This window comes from Toxorhynchites rutilus, chromosome 3 (assembly GCF_029784135.1).
Source record: "Toxorhynchites rutilus septentrionalis strain SRP chromosome 3, ASM2978413v1, whole genome shotgun sequence".
Taxonomy (NCBI): Eukaryota; Metazoa; Arthropoda; class Insecta; order Diptera; family Culicidae; genus Toxorhynchites; species Toxorhynchites rutilus.
The window spans coordinates 76,043,627-76,070,141 of NC_073746.1; the positions used below are offsets into that span (position 1 = coordinate 76,043,627).

The window sequence follows — 26,515 nt, forward strand, 5'->3', positions numbered from 1 at the left end:
GGGTCAGAGTCGCGACGAAGCAGTGCGATGACCTGCTGCAGTACGGAGAGTTCATTCCTAGAGCGAAGGTGCTCGGCTATTACGTTAGGGTTATCATCACTTCCACCGATATCTCGGTCCCCATCGCGGCAACATAGCCACGAGGATCGTTCTCATGTTGCCAATGCGTGCGCCATCGGGGCGACATGCGCGGATTGGGATACCTTCTATCCCGGTATCAATATAATCGAAGCAACGCCAAAGTCTTCACCGTGTCCCAGCGAGAGGGTGGCACACAAGTCAACGAGTTTAGCAGCCCGTGAATATTTTACAAGTAAAAAGCATACGCTTTACGACGAAAACTCAATTGATTGTATATCTGAGTATCCTGACACGAATGGTGCTGAATTTAGTCGTAGCCAGAAAGTAACACGGCATAATTATAACAATAGCAGTAGAATAGATGACATTAGTATAGCGAATCATAATGGTAGCAGCAATGTAGTTGTGCGTAGAGCTCCTCTAGCGTCGCTTAGTTCCTTCAAGCTGTCGTCAGCGGACTACCAGGACAGTGATTTGCGTAGCTGTGGGTCGGACTCCGTGTTCAACGAAAGCTGCGCAGATACTGACGAGGATCTGCAACAATTCAGCACTGACAGTGATGAGCTCAGTATTCCGGACGACGGCGAATGCAGTGCTGCTCCGGTTGCTACTGCCATCGCTGGTCCCAGTACGTCAGCAACTATCTCCGGTGGGACAACCGGTACTGTCATAGGCGGTGCAAGCAGTAGCAGTGGTAGCTGTAACCAACCTAGGCAGCAGCGTGACGTTTTTAGTGGTGCCACCAGTGAATACGCCGTGTATATCGATCTTGAGAAACCTAATGATAATAGTTGTTTAAGTAGTCTTTCAAATAGCAATCGACGTGGTAAAACCAAGCTGAAATCCGAGATGGTTAATTTAGTGACTAAAATTGAAACAAAAGCAATCATCGAAAGACAGCAACAAAATGACAACCGGGACCGGTCACCATCTCCTCGACCGAAGGCCAGTGGTAGCAGTTTGCCTAGCATTCGCCCTAGCAGTCAATCAATTAGCCATAACCGTAAGAACAACAATAACACTAGCTCTAGCAAAAGTAATAATAATAATAACGACGATAATAGCAATCAACAAGGCGAGGAGGAGAGTAACAATAAATGCGTTGAAGTTAATGTTATAATCAAAAACCATAGCAGTAATATAAAAAGCCCCTCTGTGATTCTCGAGCTACCTATCCTGACGATAGAGGAGGATAGCTCCCAGCTGCCGCTGTCGCCGGTGGATCCCCGCTGTGCGCCAGGTTCCTCGCGAAAATGGTCCAAGGAAACGCTGTTTTAGTTGCGACAAAACCGGCTGGCAGCTACTGTACTGAAATGAGATGCACCAAAAGTAACCTGACAAAGAGGAGGGTAGTCTATTTCCAGAAGATATTTCCTGTTATCTAGAGATCGGGTACGAACTGTCACACGCAATACCACCACTTTACAGATCTATCGATCCGTCCAGCCTTCTGTGCGTGAAGTTGCATAGCAACTCAAACTGAAGCATCCCAGCCAGCCAGTCTTGAGGTGTTTCAAAAGGTGGTGAAGAATCGTAATATTGAATGCACGATATTCATGCAATCTGCCTCTGCTGCAATTAAAGAGGATTGAGGATCGAGAACGCATTTTTTGTTGCACAATCCTAGCGGTTTTAGTTATATGAGCGATAGAAATAATTTCAGCTTGTGTTTCTAATACTGTAGGGTACTTCCCACAAATTGACTTCTTGAACTAAGGATACTCATTGATCCATGAAGAGGGTGGAGCAAGACTTCGCGGCCGTGCCTAATATCGGCGACAATTGCTCCTTTTTAATCTTAAATTTTCACAGTATGCGAATGAACAATAAAAATGTGCTGAGTCCTCAAGTTTTTAATGCCAAACATGTCAATGTAACTTTAAGACTACTGAGACTAAGCAATGTTACCATTTTGTGCATCACCTCGGAATAAATCCTAGTATAAAATGGTTTGATGATAGAGTAATCGTTAAATTCGTTCAGTTATCGACACATCAAACATTAAACAACCATTTTCAATGTAAATAATATTACGATTCGGTTGTATGGTGTACGAATCAAATATATTCACAAATCAAACTCTCAATATTTTCAACCCTTTGCGGTCGTTTGTCTGTTCTCAGAAGTGTACTAATCTTGTACTTTATGCAACAATATTAACAGTTTTTCTAAAAAAAATGTTAATGTCTAGTGAATTCATTCAATACGACACCCATGTCCAAATTTAACCTAACCGAGCAACTCTCGCGATTTTAAATAAGGTAAATGATTTTGGTTTGTCCAGTCGAAAATATGATCATGGTTTGTCCACTTTTTTGACTGCTCTAATTCAGCACACCTTTGCCAAATCAGGTATTCGAATGTTTCAAAACATATAAATAAAATTGTCTTTTTCATGATTTACAGTAGTTTCAGTTATAGTATTTTTTTATTGAATCACATGTTTTAAAGGATTATAAAATACATAATCTATTGGTGTCAATGAGCCCCTCATTCGAGCTAGCTTTTAATCGATCACCATATGATTATTTCGCACGTATCCATCCCTTTTCTGGATTATAACACTTACAAATATTGTAAACATCATTCTTGCACACAATTTGTATCAGATTTGCATAGCTAAACCATTAAATTAACGCATTTTGATGAACTCAATTCTGATCATGAGTTGTCCAATTCACTAATGTTGTTTTGTCCACATGATTTCTATGGCAACCGCTTGGCGCGCTGCAGTTTGTTTATTGTGTCCCTCGCGCATAGCAGAAATAAAGTTTCTCTATGTTGAGTGTCTTGAGGCGAACACTTTTAAAATGCCCAAGAAAATGCAATATTGTGAAGAAAGTCTAAATTATGAATGGATCAATATGATGACAGTAAACTCAAGCAATGATAAATGCAACATCTACTTGAGAATTCGAATGTTTTCATTCAAAAATGGTCATTTCTAAAGCCGGACAAACCATGATCAGAGGTGGTCAAACCATTATCATAATTCCTATTTGAGGAAAATCGTTGAAAAACATAAAAATTTGAATATTGAGATTTTCATGAAGAAAAATCGATTTGCATTTACTAGATGCGTAAAAACATCCTAAATCGGACAAACCAAGATCATTTACCCTACCTCTTTAGGTTTGCAGCTTCCGAAACACCATGAACCAAACATTCTTAATATGCTTTGAGTCGCATATCTCACCGCAGGAGTAATCGAATGGATTCTTGAATGACATTTAGGTTCATATCCAACTTCCTAGCAGATTGAGCAGGATTGCGACGAAATCGATCCCGTACAATCTTTTTTAACTTAGATGTTCTCACAGTTCTTTTTTTTCCTGAACGTGGTCTGTCCTCGTTAGTTTCGGTCTGTAAATACGTATCTATGGCACGGTAACAAATTTTTCGTTGATCCCGAGTTGTTTGTGGCGTCTAAAGATATCTCCAGATTTAAAACCTAACATTAACTAACGATTCCCCAGCGTACTCGAAATGTTCCGTTTCCAGTTCCGGGTCCCTTGTTTTGAGTTTTTCATCAAGTCATCCAAGTTCTGGAACATTTATAGCAACGAACATTGCATCAAGATTGAATAGATTAAAATGATAAATCTAAAATATCTATGACCTATATAAAACGAGGGTTCTCGTCTGATCCTCCATCCACATTTATTATTATTACTAACTTGATTATTTTTTGATACCGAATAACGTGGAATTTAGGCAGCTTGCACACCTTTTTGAAATCCAGCCCATGAGGGAATGCTTTTAAGGAACAGTGCCTTTTTCGTTTCTTTGTTTTTAAGAGGCTTTAAACTTTGCAGTTCATTCGCCTCCAAAACAGTGCCTTCCTGAACGAACTGTAACGTACCGTTTTGTCCCATATTCCGAACAGTCTCAAATTCCGAACACTTCATTTTTAAATTCAAATTTACTTAACTTTTATGTTATATATAATTGAATAATGAAAACCCAGACATTCTTTGAGGTATAGGCTTCGTTTTGACATCATTCACAGGTATCGATACAGCCTATAATTTATAATATTAGACACTTTCAAAACCAATGATAAAATGTTTGTGTTAGCAAATTCCGTAAAAAACAAGCATCCTTCATTTTTCAGTTTTCGTAGTTGTTTCAACTATTTTGTTTGTTGTTTTCATGCCAAGTGCTAGAGAATGTATAAACCTACAATAAATGGGTGAAAAAAATAATATTTTATGCAGAAATATTCATTAAAATTCATATTGAAGTATTGTTCGGAATTTGAATCAATTTTCTACGCATGATTAAAATTCCGAACACTTTATTTTCAAATGTAAATTTACTGAACTTTAATGTTATAAATAATTGAATAAAAAAAAACCCTGAAATTCGTTGGATTACAGCCTTCATTTTAACATCATTTACAGGTATCGATACGACCTATAATTTATAAAATAAATGCTTAATTTACAAAAAAGTGACAGTCAAAACCAATGATAAAAAGTTTGCGTTAGCAAATTCTGTAAAAAACAAGCACCGTTCATTTTTCAGTTTTTGTAGTTTTTTCAACTATTTGTTTTTTGTTGTTTGTTGTTTTCATTTTAAGTGCTAGAAATGGTAAGAATGTACAATAAATGGATGAAATAAAATGATATGTTATGCAGAAATCTTCATTAAAATTAGTGTTCGGATTATGAATCAAGTTTCTACGCATGATTCAAATTGCGAACACTTTATTTTCAAATGTGCATTTACTGAACTTTAATGTTATAAATAATTTAATATTCAAAACCCTGAAATTCATTGGATTATAGACTTCATTTTTATATTATTTACAGGTATCAATATCGATGCGCCCTTGGTCCCGAAACCACGTAAACTATAAGAAACAAATACAATCAGTAATTACAAAAACAAAATCAATTTTTTTTTGCGAGCATAACATTTTTCCAAAAAAGACTAGCTAATTGACTTTAATTTGATATATCGACCATATGAACCGGTCCAGGAGTTTAAAAGTTATAATTTAAAAAAAAATGCATTTTTGCTGTTCGGAATTTGAGACAAAAGTGATTAAACATATTTTTAGTTTTTCACCATGAATATGTATTCGTGAATCAATTTTATTGTAGTCAAATGAAAAAGGGGCTCTATTGTATCCAAAAAATTAAATTAATTTCGCGAAAGAGTATCATTTTGAGTAATGTGACACTGTCTAATGGCCATCAAAGCTTAAGTGTTCGGAATATGATACAAAACGGTACAGTGAACCACTGTATTGAACTGTTTCAGCACGACCAAGATGCCCAAGCTTCATTCCATGAACTTTTTCGCAACTTTATCCGCGAAAACAAACTTGAATTTGTTTGGAACCTTACCACGAACAGAAACCTTGTAGAATGTGACCCCAGAAGTTGGTTGAAATCGAGCTAAACGTGAAGTTCGTGAGGTCGTGAGGTCGATCAAGACTCATCCATCGTGTTTCGTCAATCATCAGTTGTACTGCTCTAGAGCAGGAATTCTGGCCACTGTTTGTTTCGGTTGTTTCGGCTCCGGTTGGGCTGTTTATTAGATCGGCAATACCTGCGTTTCACAACTATAGAATCTATTTCACAACTATTTTTTTCTGAGTTTCCAGAGATATGTAAGAAGTCGGTTGAATTTATGTATATAGTGTAAGTTATAATAACTATCTTCATTTAAAAGACTGGCCATTTGAACTTTATTGTTGTGTTCAGGCGCGAAACATTCAAAAAACTAAAATTTCAGTGTTTCATAACTATAGAACCAGATGGACAAACTCTCACTGCTTTACTAAATTAACGTCAATTTCATATGAATTACAATAAGTTCCTCATTCGTAGATCATCTTCAGTTCTCAATCAGTTCAAATAACCCTTCCGGGGTGGTTTTGACAAAGTTGCGCCATGTTGTAGTGTGTATCTCGTTCTACACAGAGGATACTGTTCGTTTAAGCTCTTCAAATCACTCATAATGTTTGTAAACTGCATCTACTATTCGTACGATCACTTCTCATAAGTTCTTAGTATGGTTTTGTTATCACCAGTCCAGAATCTGAAGCTCTTATTCATCAAACCATATCATGACTTTCCGGATTTTATGAATTGATGTCAAATTACCCAATTATCACATTGTTTTGATGTAAAAACAGCATTAAATGATCCAGGAGTACTTCCTTGCACACTCAAATACTATACCAGCCTCAAGAGCTTCTGCCTTCATGTAGCAGTTTGAACTATTGCAGGGTCTATTGTTGATTGTCAAGTCTGCCTTCGTGTTTGCTCGGAAATGACACAGATTTCCGATGCGATGTCGAGCTGAAACCTGATTTGCTTTCTGTTTACTTCAATCTTCACAAATGTTCATTCACTTCCGGGCATTCTTCACTGTCTTCACTGTCTATTTATTGTCTAAGATTAGTGCTCCTTACTTGAGGATTTCATCTTCTTAGCGTTAACGCAGTACTTGTCCTTGTGGGCAACCTGATCAAAATCATTGCAACAAATCTTGTGGAAGGGACGGTCCATGTAAAAGTGCATGATAGGGGAAGACGGGGTAAGACCGCCCCCTAAGAAAACCAATTTTCAGTTAAGCGTCCTTAAGAATTTCCCCTATTTTTTGTGCTGCATATCTTTGAGTATATAATAATCTACTACTAAAACATGCGTAACTGCTGATTGTATAACTTTTTCGTCATTTTTTCATTAATTTTTGAAATGAGAGAAAAATACTTTTTATTTTGCTGGCGGGGTAAGAGGGACCACCCGCGGGGTAAGACGGAGCGATGCTATTTTCAAACAGTTTAGTCTAGTAAAAATAACAGGAACAGTGTTGTCTAAGGTACTCTTTGTTAGGGTTCTTCACAAACTATACACAAACTTCTGTAAAGGCCATCCATATTCCACGTGCAGAGTTTTGAAAATATTTTTGAAAAATTTACCAAATTTTCGGAATCTATAAGGACGATTATCTACGTGGGTCTAAAATCTCTCAAAATCTGTTCACGGGAAGTCTGAATGTATCCCAAGTAGGTAATTCTAGTTCCGATTTGATATGTTGTTTCGTTAAGCCAGCTCGAATGCCAGTTCCTTGGCACCTCGCATTGTCATGGAGTAGAATCGTTTCTCCAAATGCAAATGCTCCACCGGTTCGTATTCCTGAGTGGTGGTAAAACTGGATCAGTGGATCCGAGCTTCATTCTCGGTGATTTATTGTCTTTGATTTGTTAGTGGTTCTAGGAATTCTGAAACTGACTGATGCTGTCCTGATGGGCATGCCGCTTTAGCCATATTCAGCTTATCCAACGTCCATTGCATCCGCGACAACTTCTTTATGTTCTTTCGAGGAATTTGTGTGTAAAGAGACGAGCAAAAAGATGGTATTTTATTTGATATGAAAATCATTCAATATCACAAAGTGTGGCGCTTTTACCCCGACGAAAAGTTTGTTTTGTTTACAATTTTGATATTTCGTGCGCTCAAGTGTTGCAAAGTGTTTCGAAATGACAAAAATGTGCTATGAATGCTTCTTGCGGACCATATTTGCCAAAATACTGAGGATTTTTTATGAAATAAGAAGTGGTCCGTCTTACCCCACAGGGCGGTCTTACCCCGTCTTCCCCTACCACAGTTCCGACAAGGCGTCGCCAAACCGTCACCCCGCTAATACAGGGAACTTGAAACTGGCGATCTTCTTACTGAACAGGAATGTTCGAGTTCGACAAACGGTTTGTTTAACCGTCAGGTAAACGTTTTGTAGGCCTCGGAGACTCGCTTCGTGACTTGCAAGTACCGGTACCATTTGCTGGTACTTCATCGTAGAGTCAAAAGGAATTTTTGGCGACTTAATCCTGATAACACACGTACCAAAAACCAAACGTGACGTTATGACCTGGCTCGTACTGAAAGACTCTTAATAATTTCAACTACTGAACGAATTTAACGTGTTTGCTGTATCGCATTTAATGTATCACTACGTATTTCTTGCAATCTCCTCCTCAAAATAATAAATCATCAAATTTAAAGCATCTCCAAACCTCAAATATACTATACCAATCATTATTCCACCCTTCCGAACACAAACCAGTGACAATACTTATCCGACCATTGAAGTTCCCACACTTATAGCTTCACAAAATAAAATGAAAAACTATGAGCTTCTGTTTCAATAAAGCAAGAAGAATGAAAAAACAAATTAAACTCTATGAACAAAAACTCTACTTCCAATTTGAAGCGGTTAGAATATTTCTGCAATTGTAGTACTAGTGAAACTTTTCTTTCTGGACATCACAAAAAAACACAAAAGCATGCCATCGTTAATATGAAAAAACCAAATCTAGGACCTTAGCCAATTAACAGAGGATCAAATGAGGGGAGGAAGAAGAAAAACAGTTATCAGAGTTTTCCCTAATTTTAGAAAGAACACGCATAATCGGATGAGAACAAGGAGAGCGGATATGTAATTGCAAAAATGTGCCTATAAATAGTGTATATTTAGAACGAATGAAAAAGAATGTTGATCATACAATCTACTAGAGCGTTAAGTCTATATCGTTGTTGTGCGACCGTAAGAGATACTTCAAACTATAAGCTGAATGCGAGGGAACAGGCCAACGTTGAGAAGAAAAAACATTCCGGTTAATTAGAAAGATGCGAGTTGATGGAAAGAAACGGAGAAAACTTTCACTTTTGTTTTACATCCTTCCAAAATTGCATGGACATCTTTGAGATTGTGTTACGTGAACGAAGTTCTAGTTTAGGAATCGAAGAATCGTAGATCGTTTAGAAGTGGAAGCTGACAATGAAAATATACTTTGCAGCATTGAGTTTTACCATCAGTTACAGTAATAAGTTGTCATTATCTGGAACCCAAAAATTACATTTGTGTGTCTAATATTTCGCGTTTTGTTACAAATGGGTAGGTTCGTTGCAGTAGTTTAACGAAATATTCGAAAATAACCGTTAGTTTTTGCGAGTTGAGAACGAGTTGCAACTCCAATGATCGTGAAGATTGACCTTCCAACGAAGTTCTACGACTATTTTCTTGTAGTTCGTCCAACAAGTCTGGCTTAACAACCGTTAAAAAACCTTTTTAAGCAAAAACACATTCCTGTCTTCAACAATATTTCCACCGAAATTGTAATAATCCACAGTGAGAAACAATGTCAACACTTACAACCCTCGCCGGGAATCGAACCCGCAACAAGTCGTCCATTGAAAAAGTTCGGAAGATAAGGCGTACACCGATAATTGCTAAGCGAACTGTTAGTGGCTGCTTTCGATCGTTGATTGTAAAATTTCCAACAAACCGGAAGGGAAGAACACAAATATTTGAAAGCTTGACGCTATTTGCATATTCATGAGAGTTTCCCAGTAAGGACGACTTTCGCCTTATAATGACATGCATCGGAGGGAAACTTAAAATTTCATCCGCCATCCCGCTGACCCCAACTAACTTCTCGGAGGGGCCGATTGACAGTCGTCGCTTTTTTTCCTTTTTTTCAATTCCACTCTGCTGTTACGAGGTAAAGCAACATTTCCGGCACGGGTAATTGAAAATTAAATTGTTCTCGCTTGGAAAACAATTATTATCCGACGCTACTCTCAACCGCCAACCCATTTCGAAGCGGAGCGGAGTAAACGCGTCCCTCTCCACTTCGTATTTAATGCCATTTTCACGCTTTCTCCGGATTCTTCAATGAAGGGGATAGGACGATGTCTGTCGTTTGCGGTTTGTTCTATTAATTTAGATTATGTTATTTCAGGACATCCGACCGAGGGAATGGAATTCCTGCCACAACAAAAAAAAAAGAAACGCACAAGAATGTAGACGTGATAAATGCCTTTCAATTTGTTCCCGTCTGGTGAGATGGGAAGAGCGATGGGGTTAACACGAAGTGGGTGGAGAAAACTTATCGGAGCCCTTTTCGACGCCCGACCGCCACCAGTTGCAGTAAAAACCGCTCAAACGTCGTTGCAGCTGTTAGCGGGAGGAAGCATTTTTGCGATGCGCAGAAAGTGTTGAAGGAAGGTATAAAGTGGATGCTTGTTGAATAAGTTTAAATTGATTGCTATAAGTTTGGATGCTTCTGAGAGGGATGGGATAACCAATCCACGATGAAGAAGACGTTGGTACATTTTGTGGAATTTCAATTGTGGTGAATCGGTTATGCAGTATGTGTTTAAGCACGCTTCACGTTTTCCGTTTGCATAGATTCATGCATTTCAATTAATTTGTGACATTGAGGCAAAAAAAAACGCTCTGCACATAAATAAAAAAATAGTTTCTTGATGCATAAAGCTTGTAAATTTCACATACAGTATGCTAGAAGTGACGGCGAGAGCTGATACAAATCAGCTGCCATTTCGCTGACAAACACTCAAAGAAACTAAGAGACTCATTCGGTAATCATAAAGAAGTTTCCTGTTAAAAAAATATCGAGAAAACATATTCATTTAGGTTTTAAATGAATACAACCACACTAACAAAATGATAAGGTTCTCAAACTAACGAAAAATTTCATTCTTCAATGGCTTGCCTTCTTGCCAAAAATGTATCCGAGGTATGACCGCATACTGTAGGAATACGTTACGATATTTGATGCAAATTGTTTTTTATACCTTTGAACACAAAATGAAATTGTCTATATTGCAATATATTGTTTGGGAGTTTGGTGCCGATTGGCCACGCTATGCCATATGACTGAGTAATAATTGAGCACTTATAATTGGTCAATTTCCGTGACGCGAACCCCGAATACCCTCAATCAGGGTAACCATATCTACAGAATAAACTGTATTCATACAGATTTTTCAGACTTTCAGAAACCAAGAATCTGTAGATACAGTTTTTTTTTTTGGATTTCATTCAGATTTACAGATTTTTCAAAATAACCAATCCGATCCAATACTAGTTATGGCCTAATCTCAATCATATTTTCTCCCAACTCACCAATTTTATCCATATAGCATTCGTATCAGTCTGATTAAGAGCCATTGTGGTATTCATATGTAGGTATAGTATTGCTTTCTCATGATCAATATAAGGAGAAAAGATGCAAAAGTCTGCGTTATCGGCTAGCTTTACAATAAATAAATAACACTGTTTATCTTTTTCCTACTATAGCACAGTGAGTACGAATTTTACGTGGATACCATCAACATCGCCAAATTCATAATAACTATGCCAATCAATGATACTAAAGGTAATATTATGCTTCAAGATTGGACTTATAGATTTTACCCTTTGCGTTCGTATTAAATTTCGACATGTGTGTCGTACTGTTCGCAATTTTTTTTACATGATAAAGCAGTGATGTATAACTTTGTAGGATTATGGAAGACGAACAAGGTTCTACTATGTTTTGTAAACTTCTGATAAATGTTCACTAAACAATGTTTTATTGTTTATGTTTAAAAAATATTTGCTATAATTCTTCTTCGTGAGATGTCTTCTACACGTATCACAAAAACATTTAGATTGGTGCCTTCCGCCTTTTATCTTTCCGTTTGAACATACAGAACAATGCTATTCACATCTACACAGTGCCGTAATACGTGGAGTTTTCCATTAAGCCAAATCTCACATGAACCGACAGTGGGGCATGGTATGTTGTGACAAAGAATATTTCCAAAAGAATATATTTTGCTAAAGGGTGTGTCACATCAAATTGCATCACGGAAAAAACGCTGTAGAAATTCGCCCAATAGACCGATCCTTTTGAAAATTTTAGACAGTAAAATAAAAACTATTAAACAACTTTTGGCATTTTCTTTTTATTCATACTTCGAGCCCAAGCCCGTATGCTCGCACCTTCCTCTTTACCCCGTCCATAAGGTTCTGTACAACGTCAGGTTGTAGTTTTTTTTTAACAGAAATCCATTTTCTCTTGAAGTCCGCCTCCGATTTGACAACTTTTGGGTTCTTCCGGAAGGCCTGCTTCATAATCGCCCAATATTTCTCTATTGTTCGAAGCTCCGGTTGGGCGGGTTCATTTCCTTTGACACGAAGGTGACCCCGTACCACTCCAACACGTCCTTTGAATAGTGGCACGAAGCGAGATCCGGCCAGAAGATGGTCGGGCCCTCGTGCTGCTTCAATAGTGGTAGTAAGCGCTTTTGTAGGCACTCCTTAAGGTAAACCTGCCCGTTTACCGTGCCGGTCATCACGAAGGGGGCGTTCCGCTTTCCGCAAGAGCAGATCGGTTGCCACACCATGTACTTTTTGGCAAACTTGGATAGTTTCTGCTTGCGAATCTCCTCCGGAACGCTGAATTTGTCCTCTGCGGAGAAGAAGAACAGGCCCGGCAGCTGACGAAAGTCCGCTTTGACGTAGGTTTCGTCGTCCATTACCAGGCAATGCGGCTTCGTCAGCATTTCGGTGTACAACTTCCGGGCTCGCGTCTTCTCCACCATGTTTTGCCTTTCGTCGCGGTTAGAAGCCTTCTGAACCTTGTATGTACGCAGGCCCTCCCGCTGCTTGGTCCGCTGGACGAATGAACTTGACAAATTCAGCTTATTGGCGACATCCCGGACCGAACTTCTCGGATCACGTCTAAACTGCTTAACTACGCGCTTGTGATCTTTTTCACTGACGGAGCATCCATTTTTGCCGTTCTTCACCTTCCGGTCGATGGTTAGGTTCTCGAAGTATCGTTTTAGTACTCTGCTGACCGTGGATTGGACGATTCCCAGCATCTTACCGATGTCCCGATGTGACAACTCCGGATTCTCGAAATGAGTGCGCAGGATTAATTCACGACGCTCTTTTTCGTTCGACGACATTTTTCCAAATTTATCATAAATTGACAGTGAAGCATGGCCAACGTGATCTATACACTCTTATCTGATTATCTGATTATAAGCTGAAAATATAATTCCTAAAAATTAAATTTCTACAGTGTTTTTTCCGTGATGCAATTTGATGTGACACACCCTTTATATACCATAACGAAGAGTTCAATGTATAGGTTATCTTCACTGACGAAAAACAGTTCAATTAGGATGGTCTTGAAGGTTTCAACGGGTACTGGCGTGATTTACGGAAGAAGGAAAGGTATTTTTCAACCAGGAATTCTGGATCGAGCATGGTTTGGGCGGGATTCTGTGCAACCAGAAAGCTCAAGACAGCTTTCATATCATTCAAGGATTACACACATGTTCTGGAATCCTCTCTCCTACCATTTTTGCGTGTATATCGTCACAAAAAATTCACATTCCAGCAAAACAATTCTTCTATTCATACCAGTAAGAAACTAAAGAATGAGGATCAAAAACTTAATTTGTTGGACTGGTCGGCTTACTCTCCAGAATTGAATCCTGTTGAAAATCTTAGGGGAATCCTTGTACGCAGAATCTACACTGAGGAAAAACGGTACACCAAGATTGAAGAGCTCAAGGTCGCAATTTCGGAAACATGGAAAAATATCGAGTAAATCGTTCAGCAGCATTTGGTAAATAATATTCCAACACGAATTTTGATGAAAGAAATGAGCGCCATTGTGGCAGCCATCTGTGGCTAGCTTCCACCTTCACCTTAAATCTAACAATAAGCTTGCCTAAAACCTATTCTACTCTCGCGATTTCAGTGCTTTTGAGAAAAGCAAATTCACCAAATCTACGTTATGCATATGAGTCAATTGATGATTAAAATTTTATTGAAGAATTTTAACCTTCAAGGAACAGGCTATGGTACCTCTGAACAGATTCAGTGTCATGTCTACCGTGTTCAATATATTCTCATATATCTTTTTTACCTCGCTGTAGTGATGAGCAGCAGCACATACACTATCTTTGTATTGGTGTACACTTGCACAAAACCACTGGCGAATCTGATTGATTATTTTCTTTCAGAATCTACACTTAGAAAAATCTCCGGTCGAAAACTACCAAATACATTTGGTAATGCAAAATTAGTAGAATGTACAAATTTTTTGTACATTTTGTCAACAAACCCGCATCCCTACAAGAGTTTAGTACATTTTACTCGATAACATTTGTAAACCTGAATAATGTCATATCTGAAAACTGGTGAGAAAAACGCGTATTAACCATTTTCATTGTTGCCATAATGCAATACGGAGGTATAATATGGATATAATTCTGATACGTGCATTTTCAGCGGGAAAATGTAGCCGATATTGGGCTTACGATTCATGGTTTTGCTTGACATACGTGTTTATTAGTACGGTCGAAAGTGACTATAGATTGGTATTATTTACCAAAAAATTCGTTATATTTACTAAATATTTCTCTCAGTTTATTGTTTATGAACGATGAAAGGGTTTCGTGTTGTGGTAATAAAAGGTTTTGAGAAGGAGTGCGCCCAGCTCCTATTTTTATAAGTTTTAAAAACCTGGGAGTGAAGCACGATTTTGTTCATCGAATCATTAGGGGTTATGGTGAAACTTCCTCGCAAAGACTAATCGTATGATTAAGATCTTCAGTAGGCGAATTTGACGAAAATCACAACGCTTAGTACGACAATCGACAATCGACAATGTGCTCAAACACGACCATAGATACGATGCTTTTGAGAAACGTAAAATTGATGGAGTTTCGAAAGCAACGATTTGAAATAGTTATTCTCGTACTATCACGGCACGGTGTACAAGACTTTGTTTTTCCGGATGGAAAGTTCTTACCGGACAACAGTATCACAATGTCCAAAACGACAGATTGTGGGCCTACAGTTTGAGGAATATTCCAAATAGTAACAGAAATATTCAATGGATCCAAAGCGATGGGTCCATCATTGTTTGGGGGAGGTAAGCGCAAACGCGGCAAACTACCCCTAGTTTTATTGAGAGAGGAATTCATATAACCGCGTTATATTTCAAAACGGATGCTTTGCAGAATGTCGCAATTCCAAGAAAGCAGAAAGTTTGTACGGAAATCACCATTACGTATGTCAACAGGACGGAACGCCTTCTCATGCTGCGAATTTGGTTCTGAACTTGTGTCGGAAATTTAACCGGCTTTTCTCCTAGTTTCTCCTTGGATCACTTCGTTGGATCATACATGCTGTCGAAGGTAAACGAGCAAAATGTGTCTACCTTGGTTCTTGGGCGGGATCCTCCGAACCCGGTATGAAGCACCGATGGAAGTCATGCGTATTGAATTCGTATGAACGAATATTGGATGAAGATGGAGCTCAGAACGTTTTTATTTATTTACTAGCTGACCCGGCGAACTTCGTCCCGCCAAAAATTGATTTTTTGATATAAATACTTTCAAATATTCACGTTTTCTTACTAAGCGAACTTTCGTAGGTCCAATTGCAGAACACTCCATTGATTGATGTAAAGGGTCAAAACCCTTTAAAATTTCCTTTTACTATAAATTTCCAAGTACTTCTACCAAAATTCGTCATTATAATATAAAACTATTTTCAGACACAATTCTCGTTGTTCAAGATTCTTCAATCACTTGCAAATAACATATTTCTCCGACGCATGGAACACATGTTCGATACAGAGAATATTATAAAATAAAGACAACTCAAATCGGACAATTGTTTTACGCTTATCAACACATTTGGCGATCCCTTTTTATTCATATAAATAGAGTACATAGGAGTTTCGCTTGAAAATTTATTTCCAGGTAACTCTCGTTAGCACAAACATCAAATGGCCTAACAACGCTAATCATGATGTAATAGTAGAGCAAATGAGAATTCAATTTTCCGAATTCTCCGACCTTTTCTCTCCGCCATATTAATCTACGGGAGGAGACGAACACAACAAAATAAAAACGGCTCAAATCGGACCATCCCTTCCTCGGGTTTTCCGCTTAGCCATACATTTGGCCTTCCATTTTTATTTATATAGATCTTGCCTTAACGTCTTTACAACATTTTAGTACTGAGAACCAGGGTTTGGAAATATTGAGCTTGTTAAGTAATATTGAAAATATCTTTTTATCAGTGTAACGCGTTTGTTTTGCCTGTCGATGCCGCTGTCATTCATTCGACGTCAAATAAATTTGTTTGGACGGCGAAGAAGCATTCTGCAGAATCGATTCGAGTAGCGAATGCAAACTTCGTCAGCCAAAGCTGGATGTTGGCAATTTCATCCGCTCATCCTATAGCACAGTTCGATCCGTTTGCAAAAGGAAGCTCGAAATATTCCCATTGCGGTCGTGTCTGGGACACTACATTCTATATTCGTGTGTTCAGAATTTGAGACAAAAATTAAATGTTCGGAATTTCAGTAAAGACGGTTTTTGACGTAGGACTACGTCTTTCATTTCTATACCGGGGTGTAAAATCAAAGTTTCGAAAACGAAAGCGTTACGCCGGAGACCGAGATTTTGAGTGTTAATAGCTCCTAAACAACTGAACGAAATGGTATGATAAACACTTCATTCGAAAGATAAAATGTCTACGCGTTCTATACTTGTTACTTTCTGATCCAAAAACTTGTTTCAATAGTCTTAAATTTGCTTTCAAAATAGGCTATTGAAATCACCAATCGGTATATAAGCGAGCGCCGCTCGGAAATCCACTCAGTTCTAATTGAACAGTGATTGGAGCATGTTGTCGTTGTTGTGGTGAAGCTCTTCATTTATCATGAAAGCGCGGATGAACGGTGTCACCAAGAGCCTGTTTGTGCACCTTAGGCCAGCCGCTACACACACACACATACACGCACGGAATTCTTTCCGTTTGGATCGAGAAGATCCGGAAAATAAGCTGCCAGTTCCTATAGGAATTTAAAAATACATTCATGTGAAAGAATTTATTTGAATGTTTTCTATCCATGTAACACTGTGACCAAATATGTTTCAATCAAGTGCTATTAACAGATGGTTATCGAGTTAGCATTAGCCACTGGTGGGCTTCCAGTATCGAGGAAAATGTGGAAATATCTAATCGTTACTGAAAATAATCTGCCAGCTCCTCTGGGAATTTAAAATTACATTCATATGAAAGAGTTTATTTTAATGTTTTCTATCCATGTAACACTGTGACCAAATACATTAGGTTTTGTGATTTTTCAATCAATCGCAATCAACAGGATAGCTTCTGAAGATTATTCTTCCCCATCAGTAGGATATTTCCGTATCCAATATTGGATGCATAAAACCTTGTGCCTTCAACGTAACGCTCTCCAAATATTCATTCATTCAGAATGAATTCAGATTCAACTTCATACAAATGATCTCTAAATCAACGATAGTCCTACGTCACCCTTGCGGTTATACCATAGATATAACCCCCTTCCTGTTTTTACATCGGATTTGGAGTCTTTTGAAGCATTTCTGACAAGTGGAATAGGAATTGCATATTCACTATATAAAATGAAAGCATTTTAACTGAGACTGAAACCGTGCATGTCTGAACAATTTAATTTCTTGTCACTATTATGAGTATTCTGTACTTCGTTATCTTTCTCAACGCATTTCTCCGTTTCGTCAATGTCCGAGAACGATGCTGATAGTGAATGGACTGGTATATTAATATCAATGAATGACAAAACTAGGGAAAACTATTTTCTTTTGCTCACATTACGTGAACGCAGAGCAGAACGTAAAAGAGAATGAACGAAACTGAATGAATCAACTGTGAGTGGCTTGCTGCGATTGTGAAGTTTGGTGTTAGTTCATTTTCGGTATCCCGAATGCAATGGAACAATGATCAAAGGTGATCGGAAATTCAAATGAAAAGATTGATGGTAAACAGATGTTTCCAAGCACTGCTGAGAACATTTCGCACGATTTATATGTCTATTTAACAATGCACAAGCACAATGTTGAAGAGGTAGTTGTTCTAGTTCTTTACACTCCTCCTTTTCCTGGCGGTCTTCTCCCGGATAATTAATAGAAAATTGCAAAAAAATACTCTTTCAAATATGAATTTAGTGTCCGGGAATATCAGCGAACAAATGTTTCTTCACTTCAATGACGACTGACTATTCAATAAGGAGGCTCACATATTTCTTCCCTGTTGGAGACGTTAGTTAATTGTTTGTTTCAAAGAGGTTCTAAACTTTGCAGTTAATTCGTCTCTATGATTGGGGATGTGATAGATTCTTATTAGCCTTTCGATGCTGGTGGAACGATCAAAACTTGGTTGAAGAAAAATACGCGTTATTTGGTTAGGTTATTTTAACGCCCGCCATTAATTCTGTACAGCGGTTTCGTCAACTTTTTCATCGCAAATCGTCCGTATGCTTTCACTTTCCACCGTTTGTTGCACCTTCTTCAAGTTCTGCTTGACGATGGCAAAATGTTCCTCATAGAGCGGACCATCGCCTTATTCTCGGCACCTTCTTTCCATAGTACCAGGATGCCAAATTCAACCAAAACAGAAAATGTTTGTAATTTTTTTTTTTTGGGAACGGCGGCAACCGTTTCTCTAGGCTTACCTTGACCTATATGTTCTGGTTGTTGGTCCTCGTGACAATCATAATATCGCTTCTCCTGGCGCAGGTCCAGAAACCCTGAAAAACCGGATATTTTTTGGGGAATTCGTATAATTTTATGATCTTGAATAGAGATGGGCAAACCGTTCACGAACGGTACGAAAGAACTAGTTCACCAAAAAGAGTGAACGAACGGTCGTTCTTTTTCAAAGAACGGTAGTTCTCCCCACGAACTCATTCCGAAAGAACAGTTTGCGAGTGAACTGTTTGAGACCGAACTGATTGAGAGTGAACTGTTTGTGTACCAACTGTTTGCGAGTGAACTGTATGGGAAAGAACTGTTTGAGATCGAACTGGTTGAGAGTGAACTGTTTTTGAACGAGCTGCTTGCGAGTGAACTGTATGGGAAAGAACTGTTTAAGAATGAACTGATTGAGAGTGAACTGTTTGTGAACGAGCTGTTTGCGAGTAAACTGTATGGGAAAGAACTGTTTGAGAACGAAGTGTTTGCGGGCGAACTGTTTGCGAACGAACGAGTCCAGCTGAACTGATTTGCGCTGGACGGAATAGATAAATATAACGAGAACGCTTGTAAGAAAAATAAAACGATATTGTCATTTACGTGCAAAAATTCATGTAACGCAGGGTTTATTTTGTTGATGTATACTCGATTTTGGATTAAAAATTAAATCAGATTTTCGTAGTTTAAAAGGCAAAATATTTAAAAATATTTTCAATTTAATATATTTTTCAATTCCGCGTAACATTCATATACTTTTTGATTATCAGAAAAAAACTGGGGGAGCTGGGGCGCTTCATAAATTATGTATATTTTACCTAATAAAATCTTCTAGTGAGGGCAAGTTGAGAAAAAAGTTTTTTACGTTGCTTCCAATCCATTGTTTGGCCTATTGCTTGTACATGGTGATCGTGATTGTTTATATGATTGATTGTTAGTAAAAACTGGAAGAAAATCGCTGCCGGTATTTTTTCTGTGAATGCACCCTTATTAAATGAAATATGATCTTACATGGAACCTGTTTTTTGTGCTGACAGAAAATATGAAAAATTGCACATATTTTGTGCGCATCAAACTATTACAAATACTATTGTCGGTCGATAAACATATTTTCACATACAGTTTACGTCTTTTAAAGAAAAAGCACCTTTTCTTTCCCCACTAAATTTCAAACATAAAAATCCCATACGAATAAAAAAATCTCCTATCCAATCCAACGATATCAAAGAATAACTGTCTCTTGATGTTGGATTCCAGCTGACATTCTTCTTCTTCTTAAATGGCATTAACGTTCCCAGAGGAACTTCGCCGTCTCAACGTAGTGTTACTTGCGTCATTTTTACTGGTTGATCTATGCCAAATAACGCGCCTAGAATGTATTTTTGAGTATCAATCTCTAGAACACGCCTGACCACAATGCAAGTCGGAGGAAATTTCTTGTACTTTGAATTCCCCCGAATCGAACCCGAACCCCCGGCATGTTAGGTGTGACACTATCCATTTGGTCACGGGAGCACTCCAGCTAGCATTCTATGTTGTTTCCAATACTGCGAGAAATAAAGAGCGAAAGAACGGTTCAAAAGAACTGGTTTACTTAGATGAACGGTTAATGACTGAACCGTTCATCAAAATGAACTGTTTTGCCCATCTCTAATCTTGAATACGTCTGTCACCATTCCCCTTTACGCCGGCGTTTAAAACTGCTGTTCCGCTTGCAGTCCGAAATTCGCATGCGAGAAGCTTGGATTTTCACGTTTACGAGCAAAATTTTCAAGCGCCATTTTGAGTACTGAAGTGAAAATGTCAAAATCAAAGTAGAGCATTTCTTCTATACTTATACACAAATAGAGAACAAATAGAGGAACTGCTCTGATTCCATGTACACTCAAAAGAAAAATGGCAAATTGAGGTTGACCAGATTTTGATCGTGATGATGATCTATATAATATGTAGTAAAAAGCCCTTAATTCCTGCATGACATTCCTGTCGATTTTTTAACCCTTGTTGTGTATGAACCATTACGTCCATTGTTTTGAAGTATTGTGGTTTACCCAGTTTTTTACTGCACTTCAAGCTTATGTACTGCCTGTCTAATAGAAAACATCTTCCTTGTTTGCAAAAAAAACTGGTATAGTCGATCTTCACAAGCTCTCTATTATCAAAATTTTCGACAATTGGTGGACCAAAACGTGGTGCGTTTTCGACATAAAATCATCGAAACGGAATACAAATCATATATTTAATGATTTTCCTATTTTGAAGCTGTCAGTACCAGTAATCAACTCTATCCTAATAAAAAGCCCTGTGTCGGTCGCCAGGTACCAACGCGTGGCTGAATATTTTAACTCTAATGTCGTTTACGAACAGGTCCAGGAGCAATTGACCTGGGATCCAGGGATGTTATCGGCTTCAATGTCTCGAAAACCCTCGTTTACATGTGAATGGACTTTATTGTTTGAAGCATCTATGTTATAAACGAAGAAGGTCCTCTTTGACGAGTTTGTGCCTTTCGTAAACTTGTATTTTATGCATAGAAGATTCAATGAATTTGAAGTTTGATCCAGGTTTTAAACTTTTTTAGCCGAACACAAGAAATACGTTGAATTCTATTTAATCGAGTATATTTGAAATGAAAATCTTTTTAGATAAGGAGTATATAAACTGTCGCTACATATGTTCTAATGTTACAAAAGAAGCTTCACCAGAAAAATGTGGAAAATATTGCACGATATCTTATTAAATTGTCACCTCGAATAAAAACGAACCATGGAAGGTTGTAAAACAAATCTAACAATGCACAAAAAAATCAATTATGTACTCTAAAAATTACCACTAGGCAATCAGAGAAAACCCAAGAGAATTTCACTGCAACAGACTGCGCTATCTACCAGGTACGAAAAGAATAAAACGAATTGAAATTCATATTGAATTGTTATTTCCCACTCCCTCTTCCAAAAAAAATGAATGTAAAAGTAGTCTATATATACTTAGCCTTGTAGAGCCCTCCTGATAGCAACAATCAATCATCTACTTTTAAAAAGCAAACATAGACGTAGTTATTCGTGGATCAAAAAAAAATGAAACAGCCAATCAATCAATCAATTGCCTTCGAAGCGAACGGAACGACCAAGGCACGCGTGTGTGTGTGTGTGAGCGTTCACACCGTTGAACCAAGGATAATCAGCAATGTCAATTTTTTTACCAACCAACAAAAAAAACACACTCTTATCTAGCGAAAATCTTGAACCACTCAACCGATATTTTACTATTGAGCAAAGGTAGCGAGAAAGTTGTAGGAAAAATAGTTTTCACTGATCGAAACAATTGAACAATCAAAGTGATGGTGATGGGAATCAAAACAGCAGCGTTTGGACGTCAGCGAAAAAAACGTAGACCGAATCTTTTTTCTTCTACTTTAGAACTGTGCCATCGTAGGGTGAACTCTTTTAGATGATACGATTAAGTAGTAAGCTGGCCAACTTTTAAATGTGCTTAAACGAAATTGTTCACTGGACAAAACGTAAAAAAAAAGTGAAAGAGAAACCAAGACGGTAAAAACGACGTGAGAAACGATTAGTAATAAAACAGCACAATTCGGCGGAAAATACTCGAGAAAGAAGTTTCATTGACTATCGCTGGATCGATTAAAAAAGGGTAGCTTTAAATAGACTTTAGGATGATACGAAATTAGACGGAACAGAACCCGAGGTAACATTAATAACAGAACAATTTAGGTAGTAAGATGAACCTCGACGGAAGAAACCATCCATTAATGCATGAAATTATAAATAAAACCCATGTTGTGAGTTGGAGTTTAATTGACTGCAGAAGAAAACCGGTAACTGATATGTTAACAGCAGGCGGATAGAAAGGTTATGTTTTTTTCTGATGTACGCCTCTGCTGCAGAAAGAAATCGATACGTTATAAAAATAGGGGCATTTACCTAACCAACGCTTATCACAAAATCGGTAGCAGTAAAGCATCGTTAGCAAAGTCGTTAGCAATTAGCGATAACGAAAAAAATGGTGCTCCAAAAGCTAAAGAATGATAAAAGAGACGTATATTCTAATGAGGTAGTTGTATTCACATTTCAACTTTCATTTTTAAACATTGTTCAATGTTATGCTTCTTTTCTAATCTAGTAATTAGTTTTTTTTATAATCTAGATTTTGAAAAGCCTTTCGGCGTTTACCAACAAATGACATTACGAGAAATTCGTGAGTGTAGTGGCACAATAAACAGGAAACAATGTGAACAAACTCTAAATTCAATGCTTATCATTTCATCGAAAGTTGCTAAACTGCACGATTCCATTTAAAAAAAATTCTTAAGGCTGATTTAGACGATGCCAGTCAGCGCTCTAGTTGAAGTATCCAGTGATCAGAGAACAGACACTCTGTTCAAGTTACTTGTACCAGTATCGAACAAGTAATTGGCCTCCAACTTAAACAGAGTGTCTGTTCTCTATTCACTGGATACTTCAACTAGAGCGCTGACTGGCATCGTCTAATCAGCCTTTACTGAAACACCGAATTCTTGTTGAAACCATACTCAGAAATAACATTCAAAGCTAAACTTAGACGCATCTAAAGTAATGAGCTTCACATTTTCGTCGACATGTGTATCTGTCACTAGTGAGTACTAATTCAATGTATTATTTCAATAAAATTATCTGTTCTGGACCATCTGATACAATGCCAGCCTAGAAGTATTATCACTTAAAATATGCGTCTCTAGCAGAAAAGTTCATTATTGCGAGAAATTCGTAGAATGCTTCAATTATTGAACAATAAAAAAACACAAAACCAATTGTTATGGTGAATGACAATTATGCAAAGCAGTAAGTCATTACATGACGGTATTATGTATCACAGTTTTCATTTTTTCTTCCAAACAAACTAATGTACATCTTACACAGAAAGCTTGTTCTTTTAGTTCCATTTTAAGTTAATTAGTAATCAACCGAGTCCATTAAGAGTAACAAGGTTCGGTTCTAACTTAAACCAGTCCAAAATACTCAGTAACACAAACTGATGCAAATATTATTGAAAATCCACTAAATTTGCTTCCAACCCAATATACACACTAAACTTCGGGACATAACTGTAAAAGAAAACAATACCACTGAGCTTATATACACTTCCAGAACATGAAATGGGAAAATCCAAAAATAAAACTCCACATAAAATACCATGTAGCATCTTAACAATCACAAATGTTTACTCCGTGCAGGATGACTTGAAAGGTTTTCAAATGCCACCGAAGCATGAACTTAATTCTATCAAACTTCGTCATCTGAAGAAAATAATTCGCTTTCAACAGAGAATCTGACAACTGATAGCGCAAGACTCGCCACAAAGTTTAGGTAGTGGTAGAAGATCAAAAAAAGGGAAGAGGAATAAAAAAACAATATCAAAGGAAAAACTCTAAATTTTTAGTGACGCTAAATGGTATAGGATTGTAGCCACCATTACGACCATCACCACGATGGAAATGTTGAATCGTGTTTAGAAGTAATTTGAAAATGAAAATAAGAAAAAAAACAACATAAAAAAAGTCAAAACAAACAAGTTATCTAATTGAATGTCGCTAATAAAGAAACAAAAAAAAACAAACAACAACAAGGTGTTAATAATAGTTATTATATAATTGTAGATTATAGCGAGAGGAAGAAAAAATACGAATATTATTGACGATTTGAAAACTGTGTAGATACCGTTCGGTTAGCACACAGCAGAATCAGCAACAGCAGGTGGAATAGTGCGAGTTCTATTAAAAGGGTGAAAACAATTAGAAAACAAAACATAGTGATATATGGTACGCGGACTAAGCGAACAAGAGAAATTTAAGAAAAAAAAGTTGTTTGAATAATTGATAGGGTTGTACAAATTGTATAAAATAAAGAACGTAAAAGAATAAGTAGTAAATAACAAAATTATAGAACAGTTTAAATTATTAAGAAATGTGTTAAATTGATATGTGAAAAATAAAAAGAAATCAGCTGAAAATCAGTAATTATATTAATGAAAACAAGAACAGTTTTGATGAGTGCTCCGGAGAAAAGCCGTTTGAACGAAACCCAGATCTCACAAATCGTTTTGTTTAAAATAGCCGTCTAACCAATATGTTTCAATTACATATTACTCAATAGTTTCCCGTGCGTATGATATATTGAGCTCATTCACAGTACCATACTTCTTTTCCTAAACATAAATTAATGTCTGTATGTCCTGTTTAAATCCGAAAACTAATGAACCAATCAACGAGAAATTTGGTATAAACGGGTTCTCGAGTATGGTGAATATTATCGGTTTTGCATCTCCACACGGGGGAGGGGGACTGGCATGTTTCAGTGCCTCAGAAATCGCGGAAAAATAAAGTTAGGACAAAAAACAAGGCGACTTTCGTAATTTACGTTTTATTTTCTATTTTTCTACGTAATCGCCGTAACGTTCGAGGCATTTTTCATAGCGTGGCACGAGTTTTTCTATTCCGAGCGCGAAGTGCGTAGCGTCCAACTTTTTGAAGTACTTTTGTAACTGCGTCACGAATTTCTTCTGTGTTATCGACTCGTTGACCGCCGAACGCCTGTTTCATCACCGTACTATTGTGAAGTTCAGGAAGTTAAAAACACAAACGAGGAAAGTATTGCATTCGGATCTTTATTCAGAGGTTGAGAAGAGCTACGCTATTTGCGTGTAGTGAACCAATGATTTCGAAGTTAAAAAAAATACGAATTTGTCGATTCTATTGAATTATTAATATTTTTCGATTCTATACATTCTGTCAAACATTTACCGGGAATTTGTAATTTTAAATCTTCCCGCTGAATCTTTTTCATTTTTTTTAAGTTGGTACTACTGTCAGTGGTCTTACTGTCAATTTTGAGCGCAATCTGTCATTTAGTTTGTTTACAGCAGTCGCTGCACGACTAGTGCCAAAAGAGTTCGGTTTGATTCAAAACTTTCATCTCATTCAAGCGGCTGAAGATATACTTGAACGATCAAATTCTGATCCCTCGTTCGTCCAACGCGTACTGGCCACAAGACATAGGGGTGAATATTTTCCTATTTCCGAAACTCAAACTATCTTGGAATCCGTTTTGAAGGCATTGAAGCCATAAAAAAAAATTCGCCACATGAACTGAAGGCAATTCTTGAATACAGCTAGTGTTTCGATAACTGTAATGTTCGTTGGAAAAAGTGTATTGCTTCAGAAGGGGCCTATTTTGAAGGCGAAGATATTAGTTTAGAAAATAAATGAAGAAAATTCTTCAAAATTTCTCGGTATATATTTGACAGAAAGTATTCCGTGGATAGTTTTGCTATGATGAGAGTATTTCTTCGAAACATAGAAATATAGCCTTCTTACACAAATTTACGCAATTTTCTTAGCGAGATCATCAATCTGTTTTTAATTATTTAAACTTTCTCCAATAATCTCCCCAAACATATTTTACGGTTGATCGGAAATCTTGAGCAGTTGATCGAGCTAAATTTTCATTCTGGATTCATGAGTTCATATAATGAATTCATCTCCATGCAGGTTGTTCCTTCTTCGTATATTCCCAACCGTATTTGTTTTCCTGACTACATTTTGATCTGTATAGGTATAGGCGTATCAATCGTGATAATATGTACTTTACTGATTGGTCCTCTATGAATTTGGATTGGAGTGTTCAACGAAGTTTTCAGCATCTCCCACAGTCTTCAGAATCCTTGCTCAGTGTATATTGCTGAATTGACAGCGATTCACTGGGCGCTAGACAGCGTCGCCTCACGACCTATTGAACACTATTACATTGTAACGGATAGTCTTAGCTCTGTCGAAGCTATCCGTTCAGTGAGGCCGGAAAAGCACTCGGCGTACTTCCTTGAGAGAATACGAGAAATTTTTGAGTGCTATATCCAGACGCTGTTATGTCATTACCTTTGTCTGGGTCCCTTCATATTGCTCAATTCCGGGTAATGAGAAGGCTGACTCATTAGCAAAGGTAGGTGCAATTGAAGGCGATAATTATCAGCGTCAAATCGCTTTTAATGAATTTTATTCTTTA

At 37.5% G+C, this 26,515-nt stretch overlaps 1 protein-coding gene across 4 annotated transcripts in view; it reads left to right on the forward strand.

Annotated features, from left to right (window-relative positions):
* The window catches only part of LOC129780539 (uncharacterized), a 315,512-nt gene extending 291,076 nt beyond the window's left edge, over positions 1-24,436 (forward strand). For all 4 annotated transcript variants that reach the window (XM_055788907.1, XM_055788910.1, XM_055788908.1 and 1 more), the window contains one exon: positions 1-24,436. In XM_055788907.1, the coding sequence (XP_055644882.1) occupies positions 1-1,359 (1,359 nt within the window). In that variant the 3' untranslated portion in view covers positions 1,360-24,436.
* The last annotated feature ends 2,079 nt before the right edge of the window (positions 24,437-26,515 follow it).